At 42.1% G+C, this 18,801-nt stretch overlaps 1 protein-coding gene across 2 annotated transcripts in view; it reads left to right on the top strand.

The window, feature by feature from the left end:
- Window positions 1-18,307, top strand: part of otud7b (OTU deubiquitinase 7B) — a 36,995-nt gene extending 18,688 nt beyond the window's left edge. The window contains exons 2-12 of one of the 2 annotated variants that reach the window (XM_086217835.1): window positions 827-1,041; window positions 3,115-3,285; window positions 3,762-3,989; window positions 4,997-5,098; window positions 5,488-5,615; window positions 6,939-7,045; window positions 8,050-8,177; window positions 8,675-8,824; window positions 9,714-9,831; window positions 10,490-10,568; window positions 12,515-18,307. In XM_086217835.1, coding sequence (XP_086073961.1) covers window positions 957-1,041; window positions 3,115-3,285; window positions 3,762-3,989; window positions 4,997-5,098; window positions 5,488-5,615; window positions 6,939-7,045; window positions 8,050-8,177; window positions 8,675-8,824; window positions 9,714-9,831; window positions 10,490-10,568; window positions 12,515-14,002 — 2,784 coding nt within the window. In that variant the 5' untranslated portion in view covers window positions 827-956 and the 3' untranslated portion in view covers window positions 14,003-18,307. The remainder of the gene's footprint in view (window positions 1-826; window positions 1,042-3,114; window positions 3,286-3,761; window positions 3,990-4,996; window positions 5,099-5,487; window positions 5,616-6,938; window positions 7,046-8,049; window positions 8,178-8,674; window positions 8,825-9,713; window positions 9,832-10,489; window positions 10,569-12,514) is intronic. The other variant, XM_086217836.1, reaches the window with a different exon arrangement.
- The last annotated feature ends 494 nt before the right edge of the window (window positions 18,308-18,801 follow it).

Below are 18,801 nucleotides of genomic sequence, written 5' to 3' on the forward strand. Positions count from 1 at the left end.
TCAGTGTAGAAATTGTGTTCTATGTTTTGATCCGACGACCTGATAAACCAGGCTAACACCACCGCCACTTTATGTGTCAGTATTTTGTGAAACATGAGGAGGATTAGCATATTGGCACATTGTGTTCACTGGAATAAAATCTAGCGATGATACGACAGTCTCCCCATCTACTGAGTGGGTTGCATTGCGTGCTTCTCTGACCTGAGAAAAACAGAAAGTCCCGCTTCTTTCATACACTTCTTGTTCAGCAGGTGTTTCGTTGTTGTTGTTGACTGACAGTTGCGTCAGAGGAGCATGTTGTGCAGCGGTGCGTAATGCACATGTATCACAAAAGAAGATAATTATTTAATTGACCAGACGATTAAAAATGAGTTCAATAGGACAATGTCAGTACAAGCCATGATACTGACAGCCTTGTCTGAATTCACAAGAGCTCATTTTAAAAGCACCGGGAAATCCAACTTGACGCTTAAGTTCCATGATCATCAAGACTAATGAGCAGCTTTATTTTAAAACGTGTATAATTTGACCTTTTATCGGGATTTAATAGAAATTCCCATCCACACTTTTGGGAACCTGTTCCATTTGTGCACCAGAGCTGTTGACATTGGTGGGACAGGTGACTGCCGAGGTGTCAGGTTCAGAAGCACCCAGGCCACAGCCAGCTTGAGTTTAGGGGTTGAGCACGGTCACTATGTCTGTGTGCTTCTTCAGTGTTGTCAAAACAGAAACTCTTTCATGCGACGTATTGAACTGTGAAAGATCTTTTACGTCTGATGAGTTGATTCCTGTGGGTCTTGTCCTAATTTTTATGTTGTCTTTACAGGTGGTGCTGGTAGAGTAGAGCAGAGGAGTGCTACCCCCTTTTTCCCCTAAAGGGGAGAGAAGAGTCCAATTGTTTTTTTCTCTTTTTCTCTGCCCGGACGCAACCTGCCAACTTGTGAATTCATGATCACATGACCGTGGATATGGACGCAGTCCTGTCCGACTTTGTCCGTTCCACTGGAGCTGAACCTGGATTGGCCAGAGATCTGCTTGAGGGTAAGTTCCAGTCAGAGCAGTGCCATGTCTTGTTAAACCACTGAACAGACTTTGGTTTTAGCATTTTCAGAAATGTCAATGTCGCTTTTGAACTGTAGAGGACCGTAGGCGCAGCGTTCATATGTAAAGCAGTTCATTTATTGATATCTAAGTGGAAATAAAAAGAGAGTATTCAAGAAACATTTTCAAATTGAAACATATACAAATGGATCATTTCATCAGGATTTCAGTAACTGTCAAAGGGACAGTTCGCTCCAAAATGAATATTAAGTCATTTTCTTTTCACCCTCGTGCTGATGGAAGTTCAGATGAAGTTTTTAATGACACAAACACTGCAGGAGTTTCTCAGGAAAAGTCATCACAGTAATCACCCAAACAACTGACACAGTGGGCAGTTTTCAAATGTTAAAGAATATATATACGTAATAATATACATAATAAAACCCTGAAATGCCTCCATACTGCTCCTTCAAAGTAATCCAAGTGTCCTGAAATCTGACATGCCAAGTTGTTTTGGAAGGACATGTTTTCAGCCTCTTAACCTGACCTTCCATCTGCATGGGCAATAGAAATAATAGATTAAGACATTATTATAGACGAGTACAAGTTTTAAAAGTGCGATAAATAACCCCATTTATGAACTGAACAAAAATGTGATATTAATCAGGCAAATAAAAGGGTAATACTCTCTCGTTTGATTTCTCTTATTAATGTAAATTAGACTTCTGTTCAAGTTGAAATCAAACGAGGTTCCGCCATGAATGGGGTGCATGGGTAGAGCTTTAAAGTCAAGTCATGTCAATTTTATTTGTATAGCGCCAAATCACAACAAAAGTTATCTCATGACACTTTACAAGTAGAGCAGGTCCGCACCTCACTCCTTCAGTGAATTTAAAACCCAACAATTCTCCATCAGCAAGCACATCATGGCAACAGTGGCGACAAAAACCTTCCGTTTAACTGGCAGGAACGTCGAGCAGATCCAGGATCAGTGGGGACGGCCTTCTGCTTTGACTGGTTGGAGGGAAAGAGAGCAGGAGAGCAGGGCAGAGACAAAGACAGATAATGGAGGAAAACTGATATATAGAAAGAAAGAGAGGGACAGAGATAAAGAGGGAGAGAAAGGGAAGAGACTGATGGACAGACAAGGATGTGAACAGGTGGTTCTACAGGTGGCAGCTTGAGCCTCTTCAGGTCTGTAGCCTCCTCCTAAACAAAAACTGTGGGGGACTCGAACAGCGGCGCAACAAAAGGCAAATGTGTCTCGTCCTGTTTCTCACAGATAACGGGAATAAAAATCTGGTCGGACTGCAGCTTCAGTGGAGGTCTTATCAGGCAAATGAGGAAAAATGCTTGTGTGGGTGGAACTCGAGTGTTGAAAGCCTTTAAATACAGACAGTGACACACTACAGTGGTGATTATGACAAATCACACTTTTTTCTTTGATATTTTTTTTCATTCTCTTTCTGAAAGGAGTTGGAACTTCAAGCTCGTCGGTTTAAACGCCAAACTTATCCCATCTTATTTCCTAATCCAGCTAATTAAATTCAATCATTTTGCTTTTTTTTTTTTCCCGTAGCGGAACTTCAGCATCCCAGAGTGTTTGTTGCACCCACTAACTAGCGCAGTAACTAAAATTTACAGGTTTTTATGTGAAGGAGACAGGCGGTGATTTTCTGAACTGCAAGCCAAATTGGCTGCTGTCTCTGTGCTTCTGGCTTGTTAACTGTTAATTACACCATCAGAAGGAAGGTATAGCTGGAGTTGATGGGGTTGCTGTTGCCTAGCAGCAACACAAGTTGCAGATAAGAGTATCGGTTAAAAATGTAATGTCATGCAATACAGTGTACAGCAGCAAGGCAGCAAGCTGAGACATGCTCCAAATACTAATGTTTACCCAAGCCAAGGAATGTGCCAGTGGCCTTCACATAAAATAAGAGAGGCTGTGGTTTGGCTTGCGGTAAATATTTAAACTTTTAAATTAAAGATTTGTCATTTTCTCGACATAGAAAGGTACAAAAGTTCAGGTTGTCTTGCGAGACAGATGTTATTACCCTCTCTCTCTCTCTGTAGGCAAGAACTGGGACTTCACTGCTGCCCTCAGTGACTTTGAGCAGCTACGACAGGTGCATGCTGGGAACCTGACGTATTCATTCACGGAGGAGAGGGCATATCTGCCTCCAGAAAGGGAGATGGCCAGGGTGGGGCGGCCTATACTCCACCGTCAAGATGAAGTGGTGCAAGGTGAGGTCACCAGCAAGTGAAGTGTTTTTATGTTGCATAATAAAATTGACCTGATGGATATACAGCAGTTCAAGGTGCGGGGCTCAGTAAGTGATATTGAATGAGGACACACGCTGATGTGAAGCAGCCTCAGTCTGTTATGACCAGTAATAGCAGCAGATGAATTCTTGGTCTCTTGTTTCCCTTCTCCGATTCCCTGAATGTCTAAGTTTGCTCGTTACAAGGGAACTCGGACGTTTTTACATCTCAAAGTTGGGCAGGCAGTGAAAAACACTGCTTGTACGAACAATGTTAAAAGCCTTATGCGGCTCCAGAGGAAGTCATGCCAGTTGAGTCAGCATAGATTGGGGCAGAAAACAATAAATTTGAAAATAGAAAACAAAGCTGCCGCCTGGTCTTCATCTAGCAAGGAGGACATGCTCAAATCTCCAGCTAGTTGAAGCTAACTGAACACATTTTCTCCTCAACTTTACCAGCTACAGAAAAGCGTCTCTCAAGAGGTATTTCCCATGCCAGTTCAACTATCGTCTCCCTGGCCCGTTCTCACGTCTCAAGCACTGGAGGCACCAGTAGTGAGCCACTTCTGGACACACCCTTGTGCACTTTCCAACTGCCAGACCTCACCATGTACCGGGATGACTTCCGTGGCTTCATTGAGAGGGACCTTATTGAGCAGTCGATGATGGTGGCCTTGGAGCATGCAGGTGAGAGGAAATGAATTAAAAACCCACAGTGATTTTCTTGGCTTAATGCCCAGGGGTGGCTGGTAGGAGTGGTACTTTTGCTACATAAAATCACACACATTCTTGATGCATGTAGTTACAGAGGCAGTACATTGAAATTAAACAGCCGCCTCTGAAAGTACCGCTGCAACCAAACATCATTGGATGCTCTAACACCCATTAGACCTCTCGTACATTTCAGCGCTGTGGCTTGCACAGAAGCATCAACCGTAGAAATAGATCCTGTTTTCATGCACGTTAAAGTGACATTTTTTCCCTCCTTCATTTCTTCATTGTGGCTCAAGAATGCAGAAAGAACCAACCGCGAATATTTAGCTTGAAGCTACAGCAGCAAAACAAGCACACGACAGCCCAAAAACATCTGTTTGCAAACTTTAGAGCACATCATCTCATATAATCCTCTTCCTCTTTATCCACCTGCATGCAGTCTAGCAGTAATCCAGAAACAATTTGAATTGACTAATAAACTAGCTATAAACAGCTGTAGCATTCAGTTGAAACGGAATGGGCTCTAGTTTTTAGATCCAAGTGTTTGTGGATTAGTGAGCATAGTGCTGAATAAAGAAGATGTGGATTATTCCAGTTTTGTTTTTATTTTTGTTGCTGTAGTTGTTGTTATCCATCAGTCACCATTAGCTTCAAGCTCCATGGACACGACCAGTCCTCTCTTCGTTCTGAAATCACAGAAAACAATCTTTGTTGAAGTTTTACTTTGAAGCGGTCGCCACCACCAGCGTAGACGTTTAAGTGCATCTTTATCTGACTTTAATGTAAAAACAGCATTGCCATTCATTTGGAAGAATATTATTTGCCTGCTGACATAAAGTAAAGCTTGGCGTGTGATCGCATTTCAGTACTCAAGTCACGTGACATCCATTTTCCAACTACCTCAGCCATTGTTTTGAATTTATACCCTGCCATATTTATAATACAAACAGGTGGGTAAAATGTTTCCTATTTGCCTGCAGGGCGGCTGAACTGGTGGACGAAAGTCGTTCCAAACTGTCAGAGTTTGCTGCCTCTGGCAACAAGCGGAGATGGAAACTGTCTGTTACACGCAGCCTCGCTGGGTCAGTATCACACACCCTTTAAACAAGAGACCCCAATACAGGGCATGTCCGCACTCCATTAGCATTCATTAAAAGAGGTTCACCATTAGCTTAACCACTAATTGTTTTACACTTTTGCATTGCACAGTCATTTACCTTTTATGGCCCACTCAGGAGTCCTAGTTCTCAAAATGAATAATGCCCTAAACTAATGATGCAATTATTGTTGCAGACCTTGTGGTACAGCACCTGGATAATAAATGCAGAACTCATATCCATGTGCTTAATCTGCACTCTAAAGATAATTATACATAAAAGCCAGAAAAGCAAAACATTCAGTAAAAGTAGGAAACAATGACGGATTTGTCTCTTAAACATGTTAAATGCCCCAATTTTATTTTATAATTTAGGTATGTGGGGCTTTCACGACCGGGATCTGATGCTGCGGAAATCCCTGTATGCGCTGATGGATCATGGTTTGGAGAGAGAGGCACTGAAGCGCAGGTGGAGGTGGCAGCAGACCCAGCAGAACAAAGAGGTCTGTTATAGAGGCTGCACATTTCTCTAGGTCATCGGCGATGGCTGTATGAGGGCGTTGATAATCTAAACATAGAACAGCTTGTGAACTTGTGATATAAGTGTTGCTTGTTTGATTCCGTGTGACCACGTGGGAGAAACGTACAGGCGGAATGAACAAGTAAAGGCCTATATTTTCTTTTTCCTGTGCTAGACGTTGCATGCCTGCCAGCAGCGACTCACACAACTGCAGCAGGCCGTTTTATATGTGTAATGCACACAACTCACTACCATTGATGAGTGCATTTCCTTCAAAACACAGAAACAGCATGGACAGTACTTGGAGGATGTTGGTTCTGGATCCATAGACATATAATCCTTTTTTTTCCCCCAGTAGTTTTGTTTATCCTTTGGTTCCATTAATCTCATTCAGTTAGACATTTTCTAGCAGTGCTGCAGATATCACGCAATATGCAGGTTTTTTTTTTAATTGAGATGAAACAGGTTTATGAAATAATATCAGCGAACGTATCCTCTTGAGCCTGTCAGCTGAGTCAGTACCATAAACCTGAAGGTGTGCGTAAGTGCAATAGATAGTATAACTTCTGTAACCACAAACATTTAAAAAAGTTTGCACTGCAGGTTTAGTGAGTTGTAGGTATCAAACAACTTCCACCGAGTTGGCAGTGGTTGCTTGGTTTTTTGTTTTTTGTTTTTTTTCTCTTTCGATTCTCACTCGCAGCTGGTGGTGCTTGTCGTTTTTGGTTTTTTTGTGATGTGTCGATAAACTGATGGCCATGTTTAAAACGAACTGTGGTTTTAAGACAGTTTTGTCACTGCCCTGCTGTTTAAACTTTTTTTTTGCAGAGACTGTTCTGCTAAAGTGAGCGTTAGAGCACAGTAAGTATGTGAAGTGTTTACAAACAGCATGCAGACACAGACAGAGGAGATGCCTTATGAATGACTCCCATTCTTCACAAGTCACCGCAGACATGTCCTTAAGCAAATTAACCATAATCGCTTCAGTGGAGTGGACCAACAGTAGAGGACCGTGGCTGCTAGGAAGCTGTTTCCTCTGAATGTGTCTGACTGTGGTGAATCGGGACATGAATGCAGCGGAAAATGTTCATGAGTGGGATTTTTTATATCCTGACATGAACATGATTTTTTTTACTAGAGTTCTGTTTCTACTGTGAATCCAAGACAGGGGTTCATAAAAGCTAGATCTCTTTCCTCAATTGTCAGCATGGAACTACAGTGGTGAGACACCATAATGTCAGTGCATGTTTTAGTGACATTTGACACTCCCTCTCGAAATGGCAAATGTGTCCTTCCCTCTCCTCAGTCTGGTCTGGTGTACACAGAGGAGGAATGGCAAAAAGAGTGGAATGAACTCTTGAAACTAGCCTCTAGTGAACCGAGAATACACTACAGCACCAACAGCACCAATGGGTAAGTCAAGCAAAACTTTCAATTACACTTGATGAATATCATTAAATGGAGCAGAGACGGAGTCATTTTATGTTCTCACCATTCCGTCCTTCAGCATGATGGTGTGTTGAGTATGAGATGAGCCCCACCCTCAGTGAAACACAAGCCCCATGCACACACCTTGTTCACCTTAGGAATATTACACTGTCTCTATAAAAATGGGCAGAGATGGGTGGAGGTTGGGGTGTGGGTGTGTGTGTGTGTGTGTGTGTGTGTGTGTGGGAGGCAGGGGGTTTCAACCAATTGTACTGATTGTAGAGGTCACAGAATCAAATTGATTTCTATATAAAAACAGCAACCAGTGCAGCGCAGCAGCTCACTGCAGAGGCTGATGATGTCGCCTTTGAGCCACACGCCTCATTTGAGGAAACGCTGGGAAACATCACACCAGCATTGTTCTCTGTAAACAAGCAACTTATTATAACGGTTGGCTCATTATTACGCATTTTTCAGAATGCCTGTCAATAACACAAGGCTTCACAAGTACTTAAATACATAGTTTCTGTTTATTGAACTTAATCGGTGAGAAAAGAATGCTCAAGGACTGCCGTCAAACCCTGATTTGTTGAAATAGTGTCAGCAGTATTCCGTGTTTGAGCTGAGTCTGTTTTTGTTTTCAAATTTCACATTTAAGTCTGTTTCCCACATGGTAGAGTCCATCAAAGTTCTGGCGTTGACAAGGCAGGGACAGTTCCACCTAAACAATAACATTAATGATTTAGCTCAGATAGAAAATCCAAATTAAGGGCCTTCATTGTTAATTTGTCAGTTGAGATTCTCAGTGGGGTGCATAGATCTGCAGTTCCCAAAATATATTTGCCTTAAAACTGTTGACAGTATCGGTATGTGTCATGGTATCTGATGTTTGGCTCGTCTAAAATCCATCCACATATTTTTTGTGAAGGAACTTTGTCTTCTGCCTGTGCTCCTGAAAGTTTGGTTATTAACTGTGTTGTTGTCTTCAGGGGGGAGTCCTCGGATGAACCGGTTTATGAGAGTTTAGAGGAGTTTCACGTCTTTGTCCTGGCTCACGTCCTCAGAAGGCCCATAGTGGTGGTTGCAGATACCATGTTGAGGGACTCCGGAGGAGAGGGTAAGTTTGCCTTAGGCCTGGGATTCCTAATAAATAATGTATTCCATTCTGTTATTCATAATTTCATCATATATTTTATCCTTGTATCTCAGATTCCTCTTGAATACCATGCTTGGTAGAAGAAAGCATTCAAAACACCGCTTAGACTGACAGTGATTCATGACTTGCCTCACTCGGTCTAATGAAGTTAACTACACCTATTTTGTACCTCATTAAGGTTCAAGTCTGTCGTTTAAATTTGCCTGTCTACATTCATTTTCACACAAAACATCACCTACAGTTTTTCCGTGAGGAAACAGAAACAACACCTATAAATTTTCAACAAACAATCGTCGTAGCCGTTGCGTTACTCCGGTTTTGGCAATTCTTCAAAGTGCATGTGAAGTGTTTGATTCATTTTATAGATGTTTTTTCCCATTATATTTAGACTCCTAGTCTCCTTTGTTGGCTGAGGTCACGATTTTCAGATGTATAATGTCCTTGTTCTTCCTCTGTAGCCTTTGCTCCCATCCCGTTCGGAGGCATCTACCTACCGCTGGAAGTACCAGCTGCCAAGTGCCATCGCTCGCCCCTGGTCCTGGCGTATGACCAGGCGCACTTTTCTGCCCTGGTCTCCATGGAACAGAAGGACAGTTCAAAAGAGCAAGGTAAACAGATCCCCCTGATAAGATTTCGGAAATAGAATTGCTCTTAAATAAGATGCATTTATTAACGTGCAGAGTTTACTTGCGAGGACTGAAACTTTACAGCTTGGTGCCCTTGCTTGGTGTTTTCTTTTCTTTTTTTCTTTTTTTTAATATAGACCTCGGTGGTTTATAGCATGGTGACGAATGGCCACTGGGCTTTTGAGAATATCAAGTGATCTCTTCAGCTCAGCACCAAGCAACCAACTGATGAGTTGCCAGAATTTCAGTAAAATGTTGTTTGGATGAAAGTGTAAGGCTGTGCAATTAAGACAGTACAGCAATATATCACAGTATTTTCTTTTGACAGTTCTGTTTTAATATTCCAGTTCCTAGTTTTGTCATTGTGTCTTAACATGTTAGGATAAAATTGTACTTTGACCCATGTTTCATGGCAGGGAGTTTCATTTCCTGCTCTGTTTTTAAGTTTTCTTCAAATGATGTCGAGTATTGCAGGATGTACTTTATCATATCGTGTCACAATACATTACAATGAAACATCTTGACCACGTATCATCATATTTTTCACATCGTGAGGTCTTTTCCAATACCCAGCCCCATGAAGGCTTCTCGATTGGCATTTCTTTAGGAAGATATAAAAACCCCCAAAGAATACAGCTTTGATGTAATCTACCCCTAACACACATTTTGGAAAAATAATGAAAACTTTTGCTCACCCAAAGAAGTCAAGCAAGAGGCAATAAAGGCACAAATGGGCAATAAATGGTCTATCAACTTTGTCCACATAACAGTATCAGAGTTGATGGAAGTGAAGGAACAGATTTTGGGAAATATTTCTGTCTACCGAACACTAAATCTTCTCTGTAATACTGCTCTCCTCCATCTCTACCAGCAGTGGTGATCCCGCTCACTGACTCGGAACACAAAATGCTGCCTCTGCACTTTGCTGTGGACCCTGGGAAATATTGGGAGTGGGGCAAGGATGATACAGACAACGTGATGCTGGCAAGGTTGGGTTTCCCTAAAAAATATTACACATGCTTGTCAGGTCACTAAGCATAGAAATAGAAAAATAACAGTGCGGCTTCACATGTTAGCTTCCACGTGTGTAGAGTGCTGTCCCTTTTAGGAGCTAGTGTCACTGTATAGGGATTGATCCCAGACCCCAGATTAGTCACACTAACTGCCAGTGACAACAAGATTAACTCTTAATACCTTCTATGAATGGACCAGGGAAAGGAGTGTCAAAAGAGCAGTTTGATTTAAAAATAACCTTCCTCTATATTTTCCTCAGTTGAGGACACTGTGGATGTCTTATTCAGATGAAATGGTGAACAGAGGTAGTTCTACATGAGCGTTTGTCAACATTGTTTGGAAAAGGTCATTGGGTTCATTCTTCCTTGGTCTAATGATTTTTACGGTGTGTAATTATGTTCTGTTTGAAAGGCTACTGTCGAACTAGAGTGCACAGCCGTGTGAGGCTTTTACTGCATTTGCAATTTAAAGTCACATGACCTTTTTATTTATCAGTTTGTAAATCTGCATTTGGTTGTTTTAGTTATGCGTTAGTTTGGATTTGTTCCGTTCTGACTTTTTTGTAAAAGTGACTGCTAAAAGTCCCCTGCTAAAGTTTGACTTGTTCCTCCTCTCCCTCCTCCTTCCTCCCAGCGTGGCTCTGTCTTTAGAGGCCAAGCTACAGATGCTGCACAGCTACATGACAGTCGCCTGGCTGCCTCTGCCCTGCGAGGTAAAGATGGAAACACACATACACACACAGTCATCCTGCGTGGGTGATGCTTGCTTCTCAACTGTTTGTAGCAGAAATGTTTTATGACGCAACAGGATTTATGCCCATTTCTAGTGGACATCCTGTTTTTTACAATGACAGGCAATATAAGTCAGTGCTGAAAGGGAAAGGATTTTTTTTTTTCTACAGTAAGATGAATACAAGTGTTTGATAAACTTGAGGTATAACAGCCATGGATAGGCAATGTTAATTTCCCATATAAGCTGTAAACAAGGGCAAGATTTCTTTTCCTTTTCCGTTGGACCAGCTGTCGCCTGCCTGCTGTACAAACTGTAAGTAAAAACAAGCTCTGCTGGACCCCTCAGGTCATAAAGTCATGTTGAGCGCTAGCACTTTTACAAAGGTGCCCTTGTGTGCCACTTGCTAACGCCGGCGGGCTGGAAAGGACAACACTGCCGGTTACACTGCACCGGATAGTGGCAGTTCAGGATTCCCTTTAGCAACATGTAATTAGCTGATTAGTCAAGCAAAAGGCTCATGTTATCTTTTACCATTGTTTTGATAACATCAAATACACGACTGCTCTGATACGTCCACCTTCATTTGACCACATTTATGGCTGAACTCTTGCCACTGTGTAGCCCTACTGTAGCTAGCAATGCAGGACGCTGCAGAGGTGAGCTGAATCAAAGGTCAGCAGGCAGCAGAGGGGTGGGTGGGTTGAATTTGGATGGGCTTTACTTGAACATTAATAGATAAGCGTATGCGAAATTAAGCCACAGTTGTACGGTGACATCGAAACCGCTTTACAGTTTGAATTATTCCTTATTACCTGAACAGACAGATGAACATGCAGAATTCACAATACACGCTGAGTAGGTCCAGATTAGATCCACACGATTAAAATTAAGGTAGTTTGAAGAGACCCAAGCAGTTCCGCAACAGTGGTGACAAAAAAAATGGCCTTTAAGAGACTTCAAACAGTGTTGGTCTCTATGTGGGTGGTCATCTGCTTTGACTGGAGGAGGTGAAAGACAGAGGATGAAGATAGAGGGACAGTCAAAGACAGAGAGATTGACAGACAGATAGAGGGAGTGAGACAGAAGGATGAGGAACGGAAAGATTTTGAGACGCAGCAAACAATAACAGCAATAGCAGCTATAAGAACAAAAATACAGTTAACAATAATAACATCCATGAACTCCAGTTCTTAGATGCTATTATTGTGAGCTGTATTTTGGACAACAACATGCTCAAGCATCATGTGGATATTATAAAATATCAGTGTTAATACAGAGTTAATACTGGTACTAATACATTTCAATACCAGTAGAGCGAATGCTAATGCTAAAAGCTGCAACAGTGAGTGTCCTCAAGCAGCAGATAGTGATTTCACATTTGTATAAAGTAAAATCTTTGAGATCATGATATAATTTAAGGGATTTGTTCAGTGTTGGTATCACTTGATAGCTGATGATAGCATATGACTGCTGACAGATGGGACGCTCTGTAACTGCTCCTTGTCTAAGATCAGAATATCAAAATCATCACGAAGGACTTGCCAACCATCCTTTTATTTTACAGCTTCTTAATCATCTTTGTAGATGAAAGGCATTTGAAAACTGAGTCATTGTGTTTTTCTGCCTTGGTCTGCAAAAAATAGCTCAGTGACTCACTCTATCACATCCTCTAAATCATTTGCTGATTTTTTTTTGTGTGTGTTTTTGCATACCTGAGATTACCTGCCGTCGCTGTTAGCCGTCAGCTAGGGGGAAAATGTTCTCCTTTTAAAGGCTCAAAGCATTAAATCGGTTCTGAGAGTAAATGTGATTTCTAATGAATGTATTAATTTTTTTTTTCTTCTTACATTTCAGTATGATCCAAAGTTTGGAGCATATCTATAGAATGGTTCCACTAGCATGTGATTCTGCTTTGTGTCCTTCCAGCAAGCCCCTCTGGCCCAGCCTGAGTCCCCCACTGCATCTGCTGGAGAGGATGCCCGCACACCTCCTGACTCAGGAGAGTCAGACAAGGAGTCCGTCAGCAGCAGCTCCAACGGCAACGGAGACACCACCGCAGGCTCAATGGTCAATGGAGGCGGGTCTTTGGCCAAGAACAGCTCCTCTTCCTCATCCAGTTCCTCCAGCAGTGGGTCAGCAGGGGCAGGTACAGGAACAATGGGAAAGGACAAAACCAAGAAGGAGAAGGACAAGGAAAAAGACAAGAAGAGGGCAGACTCAGTGGCCAATAAGCTCGGCAGTTTTGGCAAGAGCCTGGGCAGCAAGCTGAAGAAAAACGTGGGCGGACTGATGACAGGAAAAAATGCAGGAGCTGGAGTTGCCAAGCAGGAGTGCGGGGAGAAGAAGAAAGGCTCATTTAGGGGGAGGAAGGGCAGCAAGGATAGCTCGCCTTCAGCCCACGCCTCAGAGGATTCTGGGAAAGGCTCCCCCTCCTCAGGTAGCGAGCGTCTCAATGGAACAGGGAGCAGTATGAGCAGCAGTGGCGGGAGCAGTACTGAGAGTGATACCTACAAATACAGTGCTGATGTTAAGGTTAGCCTGGGCATCCTGCGAGCCGCCATGCAAGGTGAGAGGAAATTCATCTTTGCCAGCCTCCTCACAACCAGTAATCGGCAACCCTTCCAGGAGGAGATGATTCAGCGATACCTTGCTGATGCTGAGGAACGCTTCCGGGCTGAGCAAGAACAGCAGCGGCGTGAAGCAGAGAGGAAGAGTATCACGAATGGTATTCAAGCCCCCAAGAAGGAGACTGTTGGTGTTTCAGAGCTAACGTACCGGCCTTATGAGGCCAAAGAGGAGCTCTCAGAGAATGTGTCACCCTCTTTTAACCAACTCAAAGCTGCACCTCTGAGCCCTTCTATGTACTCTGGTGTTGTGCCCATTCCTCGGCCCTCCTTCATAGACCAGCACCCTGCTGCAGCACCCCTCACCCAGCACCTACATATGCATGGCTACATGGATACTCGACGCCAGCTAGCAGGTGGCTCCCCTGCAACCTCATACCCTGGCCTACCTTCATATGCCACCCTTCCCCGGCACTGCCCAGCAACGCAAGGTCCCTCCCATCCATGTAATAACTCACAAGGCCCTGCTTCCCTGAGTCCATCTTGCCTCGCACCCTCGTATCCCTCAGAGTTCGACCCACCAGACTATCCTGTGTGTGAACCTCCTGGTGGGAGCTACACCAACGGCTTCCGGGAAACATGTTCCAACTTAGACTCTCGGGGCGGACTCCCACCCGTCAGGCACTACTCACTAGGCAGTGCTGGTGGTTTAGCCTGCCTGCAGTCCAGCCGTTGTCGGACACCCAGCTGCACCTACTACGGACACCCTGAGACGGGCAACTACTGCTCCTACTGCTATCGGGAAGAGTTGAAGAAGAGGGAGACAGAGCCAGCCATCCACAGGTTCTGAATGGACCACAGCATGGCTTGAATTTGATGAGTGGCCTTTTCCAGTTAACAAAAGTTAGGACAGATCAACCTCCAAATGGACAAGCAAAAGGCACAACCAGCTCTCTCCCTTTTCAGCTGTGTCACTTCCTGTTGGAATAGTCAGCCTTAGAAAGCGGCACAGAGTCAACCGAATAAACAGGGTGGTTTCTGACTGCGGGGTCACATATTTGACCGTAGAATTGACTAACTGCACTTGTTACATTTTGCTGTGGCTCTTATGCAGGTGTTCTGTATGTATATGTGTGTGTGTGCGTGCGTGCGTGCGTGTGTGTGTGTGCGCGCGCGCGTGTGTTGGCTGCAGGCTCTCCCTCTTTATCAAGAGTTTTAACGCCTTGCTACTGTCACCTCCTAGTGGAGAGAATGTATAAGGCAGGCGCCATTCATAACACATTAACACTTCTACATATACATAAACACTAAGTCAGATTCCCGACTACATACACAGTGATGCAAGCACAAACAGAAAAGGTGTCTCCACTCCTTTTGTGGTATGTTGTAATATTTTGGTTGGTTAATTCGGAGATGTGTGACCATTTTTGAAGTCTTGCTTGGGTGATTACAGTGTTATACAGATTTTACACCACTGGAACTGAATGCTCGCGTCACATGTTCCACGGGACACAGCAGAATCAATCCTTGTCAAATTGCTCTTGCGTCAGTCACCATTTGCACATTGCAAAAACGAAACGACCATGCAATGCTAATGACAAAGCGTTCTGTGGGCTGCTGAGGTGCTAATGATCCAAAATGCAAACACCTATATGGCCATGCATTAAAAACAACTGCTCTGCACTGTTCAATCTCTGGCAGAACAAATTACACTTACTTTTTTTCTGGTTCATGTATAAGTAAATTGGATGATAAAGATGGCGTCCTTTTTCAGGATAAATGCAATTTGTCAAATAATGGCCCGGGAGCAGAGATGAGTATGGTATATGATAATATTCCCAGAGTTTGATCCAGAGTTTTTCTTTTTTCTTTTTTGGAACGTTCTTTTTTCTTAGTTGGGTCTTCCTCTGTCTGCGACCATGTTTGGTGCCGAAGCATTTGATCGCTGGCCAACCCAGGTATGCTTTACCACTCGGTGTAAAGTCAAAAAGGCAAATCCAGCACAACAGATTTCAGGGGCATCTGACCCTTTGCTTACCACACTGATGAATTATGTTGCAGAACGCAGTTTGAATTTCAGAATTTTGACAGATGTGCTATTAAACTAGTCACATAAAGCTGCTCTAAAGCAATAACGTCTCCTGTTGTGACAGACGTCTTAGATTTCTGTTTGCATGATACAAAGTGGTACATGCCACTTATTAATGTTCAAAAATAGTATTTGCATTTTATTGGCTAGGGCGTGACCATAATGGGATTTTGGGGATTGATAGTGGTATCGGCGAGGAAAAACCACAGGTAATTGATGAATTAGCCAATATTCTTTATATATTAGAGAGAGATTGAGAGAAAGTATATGGATATTTTGCTATCATCTCTCACATATGGTTCAAATGCTTGTGATGAAGTTTGAACATTTTAGTGTTGACGGAGAAAATAACTTATTCAAAGTGACATCAAAGTAACATAGGAGCACATTGTGCTCTACTGAAAAGCAAATAACGCAAGAAAACAAGCCACTTTGCACGCACTATTAAAAAAGGTTTTTCCTCAGCCGATACCTGCTGAATAGTTGCTAATATTGGCTGATATCAGCCAGGACCCTAGCCAGTACCCACATGTCCAGCATCGACTGATGTCGGTCGGTCAGACCACATTATTGACAAAATCTGGTAACAAGGCATGATTCTGAAACTCACTGTTTTGAGGTAACGAAACCTTTGCATTGTAATGGTTGAGAAATGTTAAACTCCTCATCACATAGAAAAGTCAACTTAAATATCTGGACAGATATCACAAATGTCCTATTTGGACATTTTAATCCTTATTCACGTGGTCACCCACTGCAGTCTCTGAAGTTTGAAGTCCTACTGACCACAGTTTTGAGTGTCTAGCATTCGTACCACCAATACCAGTCGCTTAAACTCTTTTTGCACAAAATCAAGCACTTTCCTGATGTCCGTAGAAGCAAAATGTTTTACTGTATTTTGAAGTGGCCCGACTGTTGTCCCTAGTTCATCTCTGCAGACACTGCCACCTCTGTTCTTGGGAAATCAGAGGCACGGGCCTGAGGGGTTTCTCAAAAGGATTCAGTTTCTGTAGAGCTACATTTTGGTGCCGTTGTCACCATCTAACTCAGTTTCCTAGTTGCCTTTTTCATTCAGCATTTGTCCTCCTCATGCCATCAGTCTTGTTCCCTCTGCTTGCCTCGCTGCCTGCAGTTACTACTACTGCTGCTACTACTACTACTGCTACTACTACTACTACTATTACTACTACTGCTACCCCCTAAAATTTAACATTATTGTTTGTAAAAAATATGCCGTTATTCATCTTAAATGGGGCATATCATCGATGCGGACAATTATTCCATTCCAGTCTTCCTTCGTGTAATTTCCAATTCAAGACTTATTTGTACTGAAGTAGAATTTACCACTTAAATATTCAAATCTGTCATTATATCCCCTATTATAATCATTGGCGAGGAATTTGTTTTAAAATCTGATTTTGATTTGATTATATTGGAGAAGCACAATTTAGTATGCAATTCACTGCCTTGCCCAGTGGAGGGCACTTCTGCTTTTCTTTTCACTCTCCGTTACGAGAAGGAGCTCGTCCATGTGCCCGACATCCAAACTACAGAACAAGAATAACCAAAATGTAAACAAACTCATTTGAGTTGTGCTAATTAATTTAGCAAGTTGTATTCTCTACATTGCAAAATCTGATCAAAGAAAGAGGGAATTCCCTGTGTGTGTGTGTGTGTTTTAATGACACTGAGAATAATTCATGCTATCTAAAACAAAAAAATAGCATTTGCTGTGTTTGTGTGTGTGTTGACATGTGTTCCTGCACTAGCATTGGAATTCAGATGAGACCTATCTAATGTTCCCCGAGCGTGGGAAGCCTGTTTCTCTCGGGCAATAATTAGCTTACATGAATGCCTCAGAAACATTTAGGACATCACGTTCTACCGGCTAAAACACCTTTTTTTTGTATTTAAACAAAAACAATGAGAAGTTGTATAAACGTGTTTCAAGTTATTTTTGTAAGCCCAAAGTTTTACAGTGTTTTTAAAAGGGTAAGAATGTATATTGTTGGATACTATAACAAGTGTGGATGATGAGCTTGTACACGTCTGGATTTAGAGAAGAACAACCAGAAAGGGATATTTTGGCTGTTGAAGGCGACTGACTCCCTGACCAGCCTCTTTATACATGGAGGCTCTCTCTCATTGCAAACTAATTTCCTCAACACTGACCTAACAAGATACCATTTGAGAATATATATTTATAGTGAGATTTTTTAATAGGTTTCCTTGTGGAATGTTTAGTTGAGAAGATTTAGGATGTTCTTTCTCACATGGCTAGTTGTCTAGCAGTCTGTCGTTTAGTTTTTTTTTTTGTTTTTTTTTTCTGGATTTTGTAAATTTCGTTTACCTTTTTCTACACCGATCCGTGCTCTGCTAAAACATGGCGATAATGTTCTTGCTCACCCAGCTCATTTCCTCCGAACCAGAAGAGAAATGGCTCAGAATTTTACTTCGCAACGCAACTGACCTGATTTATTTTTATATATTGTACCATACTGTCGTTTCTTTGGGAACCGAAGAGTCATCATCAGTGACATTAACATGGAATACTTCGAGTTGCATGGGACTGGAACTGTTGCATGTAAATGGCGATCCACGTTACCAAATTTGTGCATTATTTGAAGATGGTTTCAGTTGTCCTGGTATTTTGATCTGTTTTTATTTTTTATTGTTTTAATGTTTTGCTTTTTTTTTTTTTTTTTTTTTTTTTGAGGAGAGCCCTAAGGCTGTGTGACAGTGCAATCTGGACAGAAAGAACATCAGATTTTATGTTAGGTTATTATTATTATGATTATTAATTTTTTGCACCGTTTGAATAAATTCTCATTGTATTTCAAGAATGCTTTTTCCTCTCTTCTTTCCTGGATCATGAAAAACTCAATCATACAACTCTGGATTGCTTCAACTGAAATATAACTATGACCTTTTTAAAGTGTTTCTGACCAAAATTTGAAAAGAAGCTTGTCAAGTGATGCATCAAATCGTAATGCCACCAGGTGGCGCTGTTATTTAGCTGTCCGGAAATTCTTCCTTGGCTCATACTGCACCCTCCCCACAAGTTTGGTAAAAGTCAACCTCACAGTTTTTGTGTAATCCTACTGAAATGCATGCCATCCAAAAAATATGAACTCCTTAGCAGAGGTGATACATTTTAGTTTCTGCAGAAAATGCAGATACATGTGGTTTTTAAAATGTTGTCAGACGTGAAAACTGGCAAGAGCACTTGAAGTGGCTTGAATCCAGTGTACTTTTCTTCACATTCTAGACCAAAAACACCAAATTCATCTTGGTTCTAATTTAGGATGGCAGTGTGACTCAGCAGAGTACATCTGTCTTTTAGTGCTTGAGGGACATTTTACAGATGCCATTATTATTATTATCATTATTATTATTATTAACATTGTTATTTTTGAGAGCTACATATTCAGGTGCACTATACCCTGATGAAAGAGACATAAATTCAACTGAGACATATTATTTGCTATCAGTGTCTTTGTGTATTGACCTTGTTGCATTATAGATTGTCGAATAACTCCGGCTCAGATGATGCAAGGTCC

This window comes from Aulostomus chinensis, chromosome 11 (assembly GCF_037954235.1).
Source record: "Aulostomus chinensis isolate RoL2024-O1b breed Wild chromosome 11, RoL_Achi_v1.0, whole genome shotgun sequence".
Classification (NCBI taxonomy): domain Eukaryota; kingdom Metazoa; phylum Chordata; class Actinopteri; order Syngnathiformes; family Aulostomidae; genus Aulostomus; species Aulostomus chinensis.